General features: G+C 45.2%; 7 protein-coding genes across 7 annotated transcripts; 4 read left to right on the plus strand and 3 right to left on the minus strand.

The window, feature by feature from the left end:
- Window positions 1-2,571: 2,571 nt before the first annotated feature.
- NECHADRAFT_88099 (uncharacterized protein) lies at window positions 2,572-4,679 on the minus strand (the record flags this gene model as incomplete). Its single annotated transcript, XM_003043518.1, has 2 exons — window positions 2,572-2,579; window positions 2,816-4,679. The coding sequence occupies 2 exons, from the start codon at window positions 4,677-4,679 to the stop codon at window positions 2,572-2,574; spliced, it is 1,872 nt and encodes a 623-aa protein (XP_003043564.1).
- Window positions 4,680-5,402: 723 nt separating this feature from the next.
- On the plus strand, window positions 5,403-6,329 carry NECHADRAFT_88100 (uncharacterized protein; the record flags this gene model as incomplete). Its single annotated transcript, XM_003043399.1, has 1 exon — window positions 5,403-6,329. One exon carries the CDS (start codon window positions 5,403-5,405, stop codon window positions 6,327-6,329), a length of 927 nt encoding a protein of 308 aa, XP_003043445.1.
- A 591-nt stretch (window positions 6,330-6,920) lies between these two features.
- Window positions 6,921-7,760, plus strand: NECHADRAFT_88101 (uncharacterized protein; the record flags this gene model as incomplete). The annotated part of the gene is made up of 2 exons (XM_003043400.1): window positions 6,921-7,198; window positions 7,253-7,760. The coding sequence occupies 2 exons, from the start codon at window positions 6,921-6,923 to the stop codon at window positions 7,758-7,760; spliced, it is 786 nt and encodes a 261-aa protein (XP_003043446.1).
- Window positions 7,761-9,103: 1,343 nt separating this feature from the next.
- Window positions 9,104-10,111, minus strand: NECHADRAFT_54705 (uncharacterized protein; the record flags this gene model as incomplete). The annotated part of the gene is made up of 2 exons (XM_003043519.1): window positions 9,104-9,983; window positions 10,038-10,111. The coding sequence occupies 2 exons, from the start codon at window positions 10,109-10,111 to the stop codon at window positions 9,104-9,106; spliced, it is 954 nt and encodes a 317-aa protein (XP_003043565.1).
- Window positions 10,112-10,620: 509 nt separating this feature from the next.
- NECHADRAFT_88103 (uncharacterized protein) lies at window positions 10,621-11,625 on the plus strand (the record flags this gene model as incomplete). The annotated part of the gene is made up of 3 exons (XM_003043401.1): window positions 10,621-10,674; window positions 10,728-10,815; window positions 10,883-11,625. 3 exons carry the CDS (start codon window positions 10,621-10,623, stop codon window positions 11,623-11,625), a joined length of 885 nt encoding a protein of 294 aa, XP_003043447.1.
- A 728-nt stretch (window positions 11,626-12,353) lies between these two features.
- Window positions 12,354-14,081, plus strand: NECHADRAFT_102197 (uncharacterized protein; the record flags this gene model as incomplete). The annotated part of the gene is made up of 2 exons (XM_003043402.1): window positions 12,354-12,387; window positions 12,501-14,081. 2 exons carry the CDS (start codon window positions 12,354-12,356, stop codon window positions 14,000-14,002), a joined length of 1,536 nt encoding a protein of 511 aa, XP_003043448.1. The 3' UTR covers window positions 14,003-14,081.
- A 55-nt stretch (window positions 14,082-14,136) lies between these two features.
- Window positions 14,137-14,868, minus strand: NECHADRAFT_88105 (uncharacterized protein; the record flags this gene model as incomplete). The annotated part of the gene is made up of 1 exon (XM_003043520.1): window positions 14,137-14,868. One exon carries the CDS (start codon window positions 14,866-14,868, stop codon window positions 14,137-14,139), a length of 732 nt encoding a protein of 243 aa, XP_003043566.1.
- Between the last annotated feature and the right edge of the window lie 607 nt (window positions 14,869-15,475).

The following is a 15,475-nucleotide window of genomic DNA, read 5'->3' on the forward strand; positions in this document are numbered from 1 at the left end:
AATTAGGTTATTATAATAATTCTCTTTATTATTTTTTTAGACTTTTTTATTATTTCTTATTATAATTTTATTATCTTTATTAAGTAATTATAATAATTTTAAGGTTTAATTTAATAATAACCTTAGTAATAGGTTTTAATAATAATTCTTATTTTAATTATATCTTAATATAATCTATAAGGTTTATATAATTAAGTTTTTAGGGTTAGGTTATTTAATATATTTAGTCTTTCTTATTATTCTAAGTAATTTTATTTTTCTTAGCTTATTTTTTTATAAAATAGGCTTATTAATATAATATATTAATTTAATTAGGCATAGCTTTAATTTAATTATAGCTAATTTATATTATATTAAATATCTTTATTATTTAAAGAGTTATTTATAGTTTATTATTAGCTTATATAAATCTTATTTATTTTTTATTTTTAAGAAGTCTTTATTATTACTTAGGTTTATATTATCTTTCTTAGATATCTTATTATTTCTTTTTATATTTATTTACTTTATATCTTTTCTTATAATAATAATAATATTTTATATCTTAGGTCCCTTATTAAATTATTTTAAGTTTTATAGGTCTTATATAGGTTCTATAAGATATATTAGTTTATTAGGATTATCCTTAGTTAATATTAAATTAAGGTTTTTAGTAGTTTTTTTTATTATAATAGGGGTTTTAGAGTTTCTTTAAGAGAATTATTAATTATTAATTTTAATTACTTAGCTAATATAATTAATAAGGTTATTAAATTAATTTTCTTTATAAAGTTTAGCCTATATTTTTTTTTTAAGTTTATTAAAAAAAAAGAATATTAAGAGTTTTTAATATTAATTAAGCTTTAAAGTAAGCTAAAAGTATTTAATATTATATTTTAATATAAAGTATATTTATTAAAATACCTTAATTTCTCTTTTTACTTAGGCTTTTTTATTTATTATTTTAAAGGCTTATTAAAGTATAATTTTAAAGACTTTAAAGCTAGAATAAAGGTTTATAGTCTAAGGCGAGTATTTATTAAGTAATTTAATAAGGTATTCCTTTATAATAGGTTTAAATTAGGCTATAATATACTTAGTAAGATACTTAGCGATATATTAAACCTTATTAGATATTATAATAAACTAAATAAGATAATAAAATATAAATATATATATATATATAAGAAATATTAATAATTTATATATAATATTATTAAATTTCTCTAATTATTTTAACTTTAAGATTTCTCTAATATCTTTACCTTTTATAATAATAATTATTATATTATTAATATTTTAGATATTTTTATAATATTATTAATTTTAGGCTTACTAAGTAATAACTATATAATTAATAAGTCCTCTAAGTTCTTTTATTTTAATAATTATAATAATAACCTAAATATAAAATTATTTAATTTCTTTATTATTATTATTTATCTCTTTATTATTATTAAAATTAGCCTAAATTAATATAATAAGGGTAAATAAATAATTAATAAGTAAAATTTATTAATAATTATTACTAAGAGTAGCTTAAGTAATTATTATATTTAATATTATTTAAGGTAATATAAGTAATCCTCTAAATAAGAGCTATTAATATATAATAATTATAGGATTCTTAAGGGATAAATTAGTTATATTAGTTTATATTAATAGAGGAGAATATTATATAGCCTCAAAAGGTAATATAAGTTATATCTAGTAATATACTTAAGGGTATTAAGTATAACTAAGTTATATTAATAGCTAAGGTAATTAGTATATAAGAAAATATAAAGAGTATATTTTATATACTTATAGTTAACCTTCTAGATTAATATTCTCTAGGTTTAATTTAGGGTAAAATTAATATTCTTAATATTTAGTCCTTAGACCGATATAGGCGATATTTAATCCCCTTAGTCCCTTACTTAGTTAGAGTATTTCTGCTATAGTTCCCTGCCTGGCTTATATTATAGCCGTAATACTAAAAGCCTAACCCTTTTATAATAAATATATAATTACTATAAGAAATTAATAAAGCTATTTATAATATTAATTTTATTTTAAAACCCCTTAGTATAATAGATTAGATTACTCTTATAAGAAGTAATAATAATATTATTTTCTAGCTTAAATTAGCTCTTATTAAGAAAAAAAAAAAAAAAAAAATAATAAGGAATTCTTTTTATTTAAGCCTCTATTATAAATACCCTTATCGCTACTAATTATACCCTTATCGCCGCGGTTATTATCTTTACTACTTAAATCCCCCTCTATACTATGCCTAATATAGCCTTAATATTATATATTAGGGATATAGAGGATTATAAGAATTATTATATAAGTAAGGGCTATATAAAAAGCTAGCCTAGAGGGCTAAAAAGATATTTTTATAGCTAAATTTATATAAGGAATTATCTAAGAAGGTAGCGGCCTTAGAGGCTTAGGCGGCGGCTTTTATTATAGCTATTATTAATATTATTAATATTATTACTTTAGGTATTACTAATAGCTTTAATTTACTCTTTTATACTTTTATAAATTACTCTAGATAGCTTTTAAAACTAAGAGACTAAAAAAGGCGGCTTTTCAAGGGGGAAATTAGGGCCCTATAATATATTATAATTTTATAGCCATATTATAATTTTGTGGCTAACGTAGCTTGCTAGGTTGGCTCGCCTGGGTCGCTAGACCCACATGAGCCAACGGGTAATGAAGCCCCCTTTCAACCGCCCAAAAGGATTCTTCCCCCACAAGTCCATATGGACTTTCCCCAAAATAAATTCGGCCCGTGTGTGAGAAGGAAGATTTGGATCGGCTCTGGTTGTAAAGCCAGTCCTCTCACTTGCGTTGTAGTCTCTGGCTCGTAACCTTTCAAATGACTTTTGCTGTGATGACCAACTCCAAGACGGAGCGATATATGGCGTCTGGTGTCGAATTCCTCGTAGAGTTTCCTCCAAATCTCCAGGACCGAGGGACCTGATACGCCAAAGGAGGTCATAGTGTAGGGTGTTTTCCCAAAGACCCGCGAGGTAGACTTCGTTGGTAAGAGCAGCATATTGCTTAGCAAGGCCTGATATAGCAGGCAAAATATCCTCTCTATACGTCCATTTCCTCTTTGTTACTGCCCAAGTTTCCACCCATCGGTCGTACAGCTCCCGTCTTTGAGAGTCGGAAAGCCGCCCTTGCGGCTTCAAACTCCATGTCATGGTGTCCCGAGCTGCGATGGGAGAAGCACCAACCGACGAGTCATAGCCATTCTCTGATCTGCTTATTCTCTTGCAAGAGAAATGACACATGCTTGTTCCGAAAAACAAGATCCGGAGTGACATGAGGCCTTCTTGCAGTGTCCAGCCCCTGGTAGCCCACGATGAGTGATCCACATCTAGATCTTTGCAATATTTCACCAGATTGATTTGAAAGTCATTCGTTGATGATGTGCTTTCGAAAAAGGTGTAGCTGCCCCGAATCCTGTGGCGGCGAGAGGATTGAAATTCGATGTCAAGCCCTTGGGGTCTTGGGCCCAAGAAGCCTTCCAAGCAAGAATTTGAGGACAAGGGGCAAATTGTGAGGATTGAAGAGTAGTAAATGTGACCCATCATCTCGATCTCCTTATCCCAGTCGTCAGAATCATCTTGGAGGATGCAGAGGGCGTCGACCCAGAGGTATTGTATGTCGAGGGCTTTGCAAACGAGAATCGCATCTCTTACCACAGGAACCATGTCCCTTAGCGGTATACCATCAAGATTCTGGGATAAATTGGACCTAATCGTCTTGGTTTGCTTTGCAGCGTCTTCCTTGGGGCCCCAGCAGTAGCTCAAAGCCGCGTACTTCAGGTCGTGATTGTTAGTGTCGGTTGTTCTCATTAGTCGCGCATCGTCTCCAGTTTTGGTTCCAACGTCGATCAACCTGGTTGGCAAGAAACCGGTCCTGGCTTCGAGATGGTTGCATTCCTCCTCGCATTGACCGAGTGTGTCCTTCATCCATCTAACGTTATGTACGTCCAATGGCATGGGTGATCGCTTCCTCTCCATGCGCAACCACGTAGCTATCTCATCTGGAGACAATTTTAGCTTTTTATATGCGTAAACAGTCCCAGAGCACTTGCCGTTTCTTGTTTCCACGTTAAAGTCAATGGCAGACAGCAAATATCCTTCTCCCGTCCCATCGAATACCTCACATCTCCAAGCCACAAGCCCATCGTCTCTGTTTTCAAACCAGGTCCGACAAGCACCCCATATATATCCTGCCCTCACATGAACAGGACCTTCAAAAGGGACTTTTTTTCGAAGAATGGCTTGCCGAAGAAACTGGCACAGCTGACAACCGGCGTCGGCTGTCTCAGCCATGGCAGGTAGACTAGGCAATTCATCTTTCCACCTTCTAGGGGGGACCCCTGCGATGAAAAATTCGGGCGTGCCTGGGGAGAAATCGCCTTCGTTGTCACCCTCATTCTCTCCCTCATCTTCATCCTCGTCCTCGTCCTCGTCCTCGTCCTCATCCTCATCCCCATATCTGGCGTAATTAAAGTAGTCTGGCTCCCGGTACCGCTCCTCATACACGTGTCGGAGAGTCGGCTTATTGTTACTGTTGCCCATTTGCCCCTCATAGAATTCATCGATGGAATCATCCAATAACACAACTAAACACCCATCGCAAAGATCAGCTGCTCCCATCTTGGAATGATTGATACGCGCGGTTGAAGCCATCGCTAGCCTGGCGCTCTTTTGGAGCTCCCACGATCGAATGGTTGGAAGACGGAAAATGGCGCACGCGTTTGAAAGAGAGTGAGAGGGGCTTTTGTATCATCTTATTGGTTGCAGAAACCGCGCCCCCATGCAAGTAGGAGCAGGCAGCAGCCTGGTTCTTGGCCGTGGGAGATATTGGGGGTGTCCTACAACTGAGAGGCTTCAGTATAAGCCACACCAGGTGAAATAGCCTATATCACTAGAAACTCGCATGAGGTCCTGAATTCTCCCCCGCGGATCTTATCCGTGATTCAATAGCCCAGAAATGGCCTCCGTGTTATTACGAGAAGGCATGCAACCCGACAAAAATCACAAAGGCAGTAAGTACGAGAAGCAGTGATTATGAGTGATATGATGTGATATATGATTGTATTACTCTCTGTTGTTGATGTTGCTTACACCCAAAGCTTCGACGCAACATGTCTGTATTCCTTTGACCCAACCATGCTAGGCTCTCTTCTCTCTTTACGAACAAATTTGCCCGGTGCCGCCATTAATTGAAGTGATATTTGTAAGATGGCGCGTTTATCGGTCCTTGTGAAGTCCGCAGCTCCGCCAATAACGTTATGCAGATCACAAAGTTGACGTTATTGACTAGTTATATATTTGCCCACCGTGCTCCCAACTCTAGACTTTGAAGCTGGAAAATGACTTTAAAAGATCTGTGCATCGTCAATCCTCACTATGAAGGTTCTCGTTGTTGGCGGCACTGGCATGATCGGCGCCACGACCGCTCTATACCTTCAATCCTTGGGCCACGAAGTTACCATCACCGGTCGCAAGCCTTCTCCACCAGCCAATGTACCTGCACTTGCAGAACTACAATATCTCCAAGGGGATTATCTTAAGCTAGAGCAAGACTTTAGCAAAGAAATCTTGGGAGCCTTTGAGGCAATTGTCTTTTCCGCTGGAACTGATGGTCGACACATCCCTCCCGAGCAGCAAGCCGAGGCAGACAAATACTACCTTGACAGCAACGGCGAAGCTGTTCCAGCCTTTGCACGCCTAGCAAGAGACGCTGGAGTCCGAATTTTGGTGAACATTGGCAGTTACACACACCACGTCGCACCAGAGCAGGTCGAGGAGGCAGCTTACGTCCGCTCGAGAAAGCAGGCCGCAGACGGAATCGTAGCTCTTGCATCACCAAGCTTTTACGCCTGCAGCCTTGATGCACCAATGATAGTCGGAAAGGTCCCAGGCATGCGCGTGCCAATATTCGAAGCGCTCGTCAACTACGCCCAGGGCAAACTCGACATTCCACCCTTTGCACCGCGTTGGGGCTCCAACATCATGTCGACGATGGCGCTTGCCGCAGCTGTCGCTGGGGCATTGGATAATGCGGCAGCCGTGAGCGGGCGGGCGATACTCTTGGGCGACGAAAATTGGACGATGGCCGAGTATTGGGGGGTGTTCTTTAAGGCGGCGGGGAGTGAGCTCAAGATTGAGGCGTTGGATGAGGATCATCCTCTGCTGCCTCGTTCTTCCATGTTTGCTGGGCAGGAGACGGTCGTGTATGAGCCCGATGCAGCGGATGTCGCCTTGTTAGGGGGATATCGCCGAGGCGACGTTGAGAGCACCATCCGGAGCATTGTACGCGAGTATACTTCATGACAATGAAAGGAAGAAACAACAGGCTAAAGAAGTCTTACCGAGTGACCCTAGTCATGCAGCACAACGTTGGGGGTCAGATTAAACTGCCTGTCTGGAGCTCAGGATCCCAGCCACAGGCCTTGATCTTAAAAAACACCTCTTCAGAACCTCTCAACGCTCTCCAAAGCTCGGCAAGGATTCCACTAGTCAGCCGATGATCACTCGAGGAGGAATCCCTACAGGGTCGCTAATCTGCACGATGCCCCGTCAACGAGGCGTTTTGACCCTCTCGTGGAGCAAAAGGCCCTGCACGAGAATCCTTGTAGGGCGGATATAACGACTTTTTAGTGCGTCGTTGGTGAACCCGAATTGGTGATTCTTTTGCGAGCTGGATACTGCGCCCAGGCACAGCCCATGATTGTGAGAGAAGATGTTTTTCTTTCTCTTCTTCTTTTCTCGTAACCAACGTCTTTCTTTTATCTTTTGCGACACGCCCTTTGCTGTGCTCTGACGACATATTCTCTCCGTTCTTTCTTTCGTTCGTTGCATCCAACTACAGCAAGGCCCACGTCGATCCCTCGAGGCACTGCCTTCCTTTCAAACTCGGACGAGATGGCGACTCATCCAGACCACTCTGGCTTGGAGGTTGATCCTGATGCGACGGCACCCGAGCTTGTTCCTCAATACGATCCTTATAACCAAACCAAAGGTTATGGAGCAGCAGCACAGGATCATCCGTATCCCTATCCAGGCCAGCCAGAGCAAAAGCCAAAGGGCCCCTTTGGCACAACCTTCTTGACGTTCGGTATCTTGGTGGCCGCAATCACGGCCCTTATTGTCGGAGGTGCTCTGGGTGGTGGCCTAGGTGCAGCACTAGCCAACTGCCAAAAGTGAGTCTTCAATTGCCTCTTCAGATACAGCTTGAATGCTAACCACATCCACAGCTCTGACTCTTCTGTCGAAGCCCTCACTCAAACTTTTACCTGCCCAACACCGACTGCCGAAGCCGATGCCGCGGCCACCGAGACCAACAACAACAGCACATACCTCCCCAAGCTCTACAATGATGTCAAGAACCTCACGATCGACTGCGAAACCAAGGGCTTCAAAAAGTACTTTACCACCCCCGGAGGCTCCAGATTCAAGTGGTACTGCGGAGTGGACGCCAGGAAATCAGCAACAAACAGCATCAGGGACATCGGCGTGGTCATTGCCTACACCATCGAGGACTGCGCTTCGGCTTGTGCTCAGATGAGGAACGCGCCCACTGGCGCTGGCGAGGACCCTGTGGGCTATCCTTGCAAGGCCGTGGTGTTCGATCGGGGAATGGCAAACGCGGTGGAGAAGTATAATGGTAATTGCTGGCTCAAATCGGACAAGAAGGCTGACAAGAACGATGTGAGATGGGTCTATAATCAACCTCATTTGTCGTACGCCGAGATGACGACATGATGTAGTTGGTGCAATGGATTTAGCCAGCGGGATAGATATTGTTTAATATGCTTAATGCACTGTCACTCAACTAGCCAAATTGAAGCTGCCAAACAAGGCTTAGTTAACGACAAGCTGGGTTGGTTCAGTTGCCTATCCAGCCTGAAGAGTAGAATTCTTTGGATCGAGTTATCGATGGACTTGAGAGCGTCTCAGCCTCGGCTCGCGGTGTTCAACCTTTTAGGAATAGGCTCCGAGAGGACTACACGTCTCAGCCCTGTCCCAATGATGCTTAAAATACACTTCTTGGCAGTCCGATGCAGGTATCCGTAATCTCGCAACACCACCAGTCCACCACCAATCGAAGCAACCCACATTGGGACCCAGCTAACGGGGTACGCCTCTTTCGGGACAGCTTTCCGAAGCGGTTCCCTGATTTCACTCAATTGGCCCTCGTGGCAAGGATAGTCATCCTCTCCAAGTGCGGCTGAATGCAGTCTCACAGGCTGTGAGAGTCACATCCGAAACCTCCGGATCACTCTGACGCGACAGGGATGACACGGCCGGCAGTGCCGATTCACATGTTTTCAGCAATTTTTCTACAGTTGGCAAGCAGTTCTGTGCATGACGGGGGGTTGATGTACTTTGGGACTTTAAAACAGCGTACCTAGACCAGCCAATGAGCTGACAATTCAAGAATTTATTTGACTCCATCACTTCATCGTCATTCCCTCACTATTGAGAGTGTTCCTCTATCTGCCTCTTACAATTTAAGCTTAGTGGTCTAATAACTACCTACCTAGTTCGTGAAGCGTGGGATGCGTACGACAATGAACACATACAATCGCTGCCGAGAGACCAGGCAAACGTGATAGCTAACCAGCAGCATTCATCTGAGCTTGAGAAACTAATTCATCACGGCTTTCTGAAGATAATTATGGTTAATACTAACTTCATACTTCAAATGCGCAGTGTGATAGTTACTTCTGATGAGATCTACGCCTTTCAACAGGGCAACGGGCAAAGTCTCGGAACCGGACACGGCCTTTCAGGCAAACTAGTATGGAAGCCGACCTTTGAAGGAAAATAAAGTTACTTCACTTTAACCTATACAGGGCCAAATTGATAAAGCAATGGGCGCCTTTAAACTATAACTCTGTCCCCTGATGAGACCATGTGAGGCCGTGATACAAGTTGAGGTAGGCGAGCGCTCTCACCATCATTACTTGAGACTACAGCATATTCAATTCAGTATTCCCCAATATCAATTATCTAAACCTTTATATACCATCATCTATATGAAGTCTTGCAAATTGTGACGAGGAAACCAAAGATACATCCAAACCCTTATGTTAGGCCCCCACTCACTGACCAACCCAGCCTCCTCTCCTCATCTCTTCCTTTGTCCATTCCTCCAGCTTCTCAGCCAGCTTTTCGTCCTTGGCCAGGCGACTCTGCCACCCAGCTTCGGCAATCCTCTGAAAGTACGTACCGCTCTGGCTCTCCTTCATCTCGGGACTGGCGACACAGAAGAGACTCGTCCACGCGCCCTTGTCACCATCCACCCTTCCTCCCAGAGCGCCAAACACTGAGAAGAATTGCCTCATGAGAGGAGGAAACTCTGCGCGATCTCCAAGGTGGCTTTCCACCAAGCCTGGGTGCACAACCGAAGTCCAGATTTCTCCCTCGCCAGCTTTGGAGCTGGGTGACCCAGGACCGTATCTCTTGTGCAACGTCTTGGCGTGGAGCACGTTGCCGAGTTTGGACTGGCCATATCGGGTTATTCCACCCTCACTGGGAAGTGAAGTATCGGCAAAGTTGATGCCTCCCTTTGGTGCCTGGTGGTGACCTGCCGAAGACAGATTCACAATCCGGACTGTGCCAGAGGGGAGACCCTCTGACGTGTTGAGCATAAGGGGTATCAAGTAAGAAGTGAAAACCCAGTGAGCGAGGTAGTTTGTCTGCCACTGGGCTTCGTACCCGTCTTTTGTCATCTCAAACGGCGTTGCCATGATGCCAGCATTGTTAACGAGCCCATGCAGCGCTGTCTCTTTTGACAGGAAGAGCTTGGCTGCAGAGACGACGGTAGACAGTGACGTATGGTCCATTTCCAAGATGGAGATATTCGCTTGAGGGTAGCGCTCTCTGATTCCAGCGGCTGCCTTTTCGCCTTTTGCGTGGGAGCGTGCGCACAGGTAGACGTGTGCCCCGTGTTGAGCGAGACGAGCAACGGTATTGTAGCCACTACAGCAGCATCGTTAGCTTAGAGAGATGTACGGGTTAGGATTAACTACTGACATGCCCGAAGTGCCACCAGTGACAATGTATACTTTTCCTGTCAGGTCAGGAAGTGAGTCAGGATGAAAAGTCATGCTGATGAAGAATACGAAAACGATCCGAAGTTGAGGGAATAGGGTAGGTGTGTGTACACGGGGGGGAAGCGATGGTTGCAGAATTGATTGGGATTGTTGAGTAGTGAGACGGATACAAAAGAATCCTTGGGAATATGCTGTTTAAATATCCAAAATCCATGCCTAATCCTCCCTCAAAAATCGGCACAGAAGTGACGCTTCAAATCATCAAGGCCACCATTGACCATCAGCATCTCGTGGTGTTTCGAAAAGAGGAAAGCCAGACGGTAAGCCAGGTGCATGAAGCTAAGACCAAAGAGGCTAAGGCTAGGATTTCGTCCAATGAGAGAAGGTATCTTGCGATCCTTCGACTGCCGGAATCAGCACCCCTGTTGACGCTGGCGTCAGCCCAAACACTCCACTTCCACGCTGCTGATGGCGCGGGCACCACGACGAGTTGCACCTGGGAAATTCATAGTTTCCCAGACTGCACCGGACATTATTTGAAGCCGAGAGTCCGATCCGTCGACATGTCATCGACTGCATCTCGGGCCCGCGGGACCCCTGTGCCGAAGCTACCAGAGGTCAGTCAGCCCGAAGGCGCATAGTGAACCAGCCCCTTGCTGAACGTTGGCAGCTTCTAGACGAGGAAGACGATTGGAGTGGAGTTACCGATGCAGCGTCACGCAGGCGGTTACAGAACAGGCTCAATGTTAGAGCATATCGTGAGTAACCTGGATGCTCAATAGCACTAGTCGCAACAGCTCATGCTCACTTTACCTTGACCAACAGGGCGGCGAAAAGCCCTCGAGTTGAAGAAGAAAGCCGCAGTTGACCAAGTTATCAAGACCGAGGCTGAGGTGCCGTGTTGGATTGAAGCTCAACAGTCCATACGCATGGTACCAGAATCAGCGGCAGCCAAAACCAATAATCCTCAGGCACCTCTAATACCCCGGATCCCCTCCTCCCAAGGCTCCATGGTGCCAACCAGGTCGCCTAAACCACGAATTACGTTCCCCCTTTCCTCTGATCACTTGATAGTTCTACTCCAATTTAATGTTCTCCGCGCATCCCTCGCCAATCGGGAGCTGGTATCACAACTTGGGAGTGCTCCTACTGCCGAATGCTCCTCCGCAGCAGAACACGTTCTTCCATATCCTACAGACCCCGGAGTTGTACCTCCATCTCTTTTACCCACAGACCTCCAACGCACGATCCCACATGAAGGCTGGGTAGATATCATACCGCACCCAGTTTGGCGCGACAACGTCCTTCTAGCGCTCGGTCACTTTGATGAAGATGCGCTTTGGTCAGATATCATGGGCGGCCTCTTTGAAGGATTTCCCCAGTCGGAGATTGAGCATCGGGGTGTTATCGCCTGGTCACCTCCGTGGGATGCGAGCGGGTGGGAGTTGTCACCAGGGTTTGTGAGGAAATGGGGCTGGTGTCTTAGAGGGTGTGAAGACATATTGGCGATAACGAATCAGTGGAGGCTGAAGAGAGGAGATGAGCCAATCATTTACGAGCTGCCGTAGTAGGATTGCCCGTTAAGGCCGCTATGAATAGCAGTAAACGTTTACAACGAGGCGTATCAAGCCACAAAGGACCGTTTTAAAATGAAACGGCTCTTAGGGGAAACAATTGGTCGCCTAACGGTCAAAAGTGCCTTGACGCGTAATACATATCAGAGTCAGCCGCATACCATCATGACAAACTTGACCTAACTCATGAGTCAGTGCTATGATTGGATGTTGGGTCTTGAGACTTCAAGTTGAGAGGCAGCCAAGAAGGTTGCAAGACTAGGCTTGCAGCCACGATGTTTTATCAATCTCGTTTACAGACATAAATAGAATCTCAAACCCAAGCCTTCTCCCCAAGCGAGTTTAAGCCACCGCCTTCAGGGTGAAGATGAAACAAAGTCACCCAGGTTTGCCTGTTTTAAGTTGCTTCACGATGCACTGACTCCTCGCCGTCTTCGTTTCAACAACTACTAACCCAAAGCGGAGCAAATTACTCGCTTTCATTGGCCGCTTCGTATTCAAACCCAGCATCCTGAATCGCAAAAACTCCACTCAGACCGTGTTTTGCTGCGCCTCCCACAGACTCGGACCGCCCATCTTTCTCCCTTTTCTCTCAGATCTAAAAGTCTTTAACAACAACGGGCCATTGCCACGGAATGTTCTCTCGCGCCAAGTAAGAGTAACGTGCAGAACCATGAGCGAATCGAAGTCTTTGCCTCGGAGACCCAAGTTCAGGCGGGCGTATGGCCCCAAAACCCGGACTGGATGCATTACCTGGTGCGTGACCCGCTCAAAACCCCAACCCCCCTTGTTCCCCGTGCCGAGGAAAGAAGCTGATAGGCGACATTTGTTGCTGGCTATAGCAAGTAAGTTACCTTGCCGCTCGATAGCTTGGCTCAGCTCTAAACCAACTCCTTCGTGCAGGATTAGACACGTGAAATGTGACGAGGAAAAGCCCATATGTCGACGATGTCGCGATAGCGGTGTCAAGTGCGATGGCTATGCTCCTCCTCCAGCTCCCAAGAAGCCAGCTCGACGACGCGATGTTTGGGTACCAGTACCAGAGTCAAAGCAAGTCATCGTGTTCCAACCCCCGTCAACACCCGGTGCCCCCATCGAGAGATACTATCTTGACCACTTCCACCACTGGACCTCCAAACAACTCACCAGCTCAACCGACATGTCCAATTTTTGGATGACCTTTGTCTTGCCTCTGGCCCACAATTGCGAACCAGTCAGATATGCAGTCTCTGCTGTTGGCGCTGCTCATCGGTTCTTTATGGCTGGTCAGGATACTCGATCCCCACTACAGCAGTTGAGAGGCTTGGCGATGCAAGAGTACAACAAAGCCATTTCACATATCGTACCCCACATGTCGATGGACTCTGCATTTAATATTCACTGTACCTTGGTCTGTTGCATCTTGTTCATCGCCTTTGAGGGCATCACAGGGAGATACCCCGAGTCCGTTCGACATCTTCGGGCCGGCAATCGTCTACTGGCCCTACCGGCCCTTGCTTCAGACACACAAGGACAACATGTCACCAGAAAGCTGACTCAAATGTTTGCCACCTTGGGAGTCGAGGCATCCATATTTCTCGAGGATAACATCCTCCCTGCTACAGACCCCCCCTACCGCGCCATCAGCGCATCTGAAGCCCCAGCTGCAACAGCATTTCGAGATCTGGATGACGCAAACTACGAGCTACGGAAATTGGACGTTGAGGCAGTGGAGACCATGGCTGAGGAGCCTTGGGAGACCTATTCAAGCGACCAAAGCCCAGACTCTGAGAAGATCATGTATGATGAGGAGACCTGGAAAGCGCTAGATCAAAAGTTTTATCACTGGAACGATCGCTTCGAGATGACAAAGTCAATGCTCCAAGAGAAACAGCCTCTGATGATAGACGCTACACAACTTGCCATCCTCACGGTGGCACAGGAATTCTGGAAGATGAGCATGACCTGGGGGCCCAACTCTCCTCCGCCCACCGAAGCAATGTCGTCTTTTCTCGACGCTTCGGACGCTCTGGCGCAGTTGGTCGTCGTCCCTGGACATCCAACATTTTCCCTCGACGGCGACCTCATATCTGGCCTCTCGTTTGTCATTTCTTATAGTGAGGATGAGCAGCTTCGAACACGTGCGCTCGACATGCTCAGGTCTCTCAATAGACGTGAAGGTATCTGGGATAGTAAGGAAGTTTTGGAGATGCACGAGGTAGCGCTATCACTCGAGGATGCCAAGGAGTGGTATGAAAAGGAGGTCCCAGGTGGGTTGCCGGGGTTTATGATGGAGGTGGCAAGGAGATCAAACAAGCTCAACCCGACGAACAACATTCTCGTCACAGCTGGGCATTATAAGGAGGATAGTCCATCAAGTGGATCATGTTAGAACATTTAAAGCGGTCATACTTGGAATCTATTCATCTCTCGTGTATATGTACAGTTCCTGAATCCACGGCATCATCTACATCATCGCCGCCGATGTCTTTTATAACCCCAACTCCAAATCAATCCCCAAAATATTTAGCCAGCCAGCTCAGCTCCCTCCTGGGGCTGGATCTCAATCAGGTTTCCATCAGGATCGGCGACAAAGATGAGAGGCTCGTTGGTGGGACCCAGCACGCTGGAGATCAGCTCCTTCTCCTCAGGGCCAAGCTGAGCGAGAGCTTCAGGGGTAAGACTGGTAGCTCCAGCGACCTTGCTTCCAAGCTCAATGGGGTCACCGTACTTCTTCAAGACGGGAATGTGAGGAAGAGAATCCAGACGATCCTGCATGGCCTTGGTGTCAGGGACGACCATGCCGATGTGCGCAAAGGTGTTGGGGGTCTCGATAGATGAATCGATGTTGTAGACGGGAACATCAACGTAGACCAGCTCGATCAATCCTTCGGCGTTGTTCTTCTCCCGGTTCATCTCAAGAGCGGTCTGGTATCCAGTCCCATTCTTTCCGCCATGAGGGTGACCCATGTAGGTGATGCTAAAGTGCTTGGAAACGTGGAGAGTGAAAAGCGTGCGGAGACCAAAGACACTAGAGTAAAAGTCGACACTAGCGGTGAGGTTCCTGACGTTGATGCAGAGATGGTTGATGAAGTAACCATTGGTGGCAAAGTCGGCGGGCTCATCAGTGCCAAGCTCGGGGTAAGGGTAAGTGATGTTGTCGTTGGCTCCTCGGGGTTGAATGTGAGGGACAGCATGGCTCAGGACAGGAGCGAGGAGCTGAGCTCCAACGAGAAGAATAGAAAGAAGGCGAACCATTGTGTAAGTTGGTTGGTTGTGAGATATGATTGGAGCGTGGTTTGGGTGTGTAAGTTGAGATTTGATGTGTGAGATGAGATCTTGCAGATGAGGTGAGATGAGATGAGATGCTGTGATGATGATAAGAAAACAAGACCAAATCAATGATCTTTATATCCTCATCTTCAACTACCTACAGCAATATCAACCTCTTCAACCTCGCCATTACATTTGGTTGGTTCCGTCACCGCTTCCGCGCGCTTACACTCCATCGCCCTTTTTTTTCGCCCTCGCTCGCTCGCGTTTCCTCGCGCCAAGCCGCGTTTCAAGAGCGATTGGCCAAGACGCGAAAAAAGCATGGATGATCCGATCCTGCGACGCTTTAGCGTGAGGCGCATCAACACTTGGTACCTAGAACTTGAGATGAAGGGATTCTCTTTGCATCCTTTGGTCTTGGGTTAAGGCTCAGCGGAGAGGCTGTAAGGCTTTAATCCTGGGGTTGGGTTGGGATCATCAAGGCTGTGATGTTGCATTCTCTCCACTTGACAGCAAATCCTCTCGGCCAAGATACCGATCTGTGTCTGTTTTCCAACATTTCACAATCTCCAATCAAGAATATGCATGAATC

This window comes from Fusarium vanettenii (genome assembly GCF_000151355.1).
Source record: "Fusarium vanettenii 77-13-4 chromosome 13 genomic scaffold NECHAsca_28_chr13_5_0, whole genome shotgun sequence".
NCBI lineage: Eukaryota > Fungi > Ascomycota > Sordariomycetes > Hypocreales > Nectriaceae > Fusarium > Fusarium vanettenii.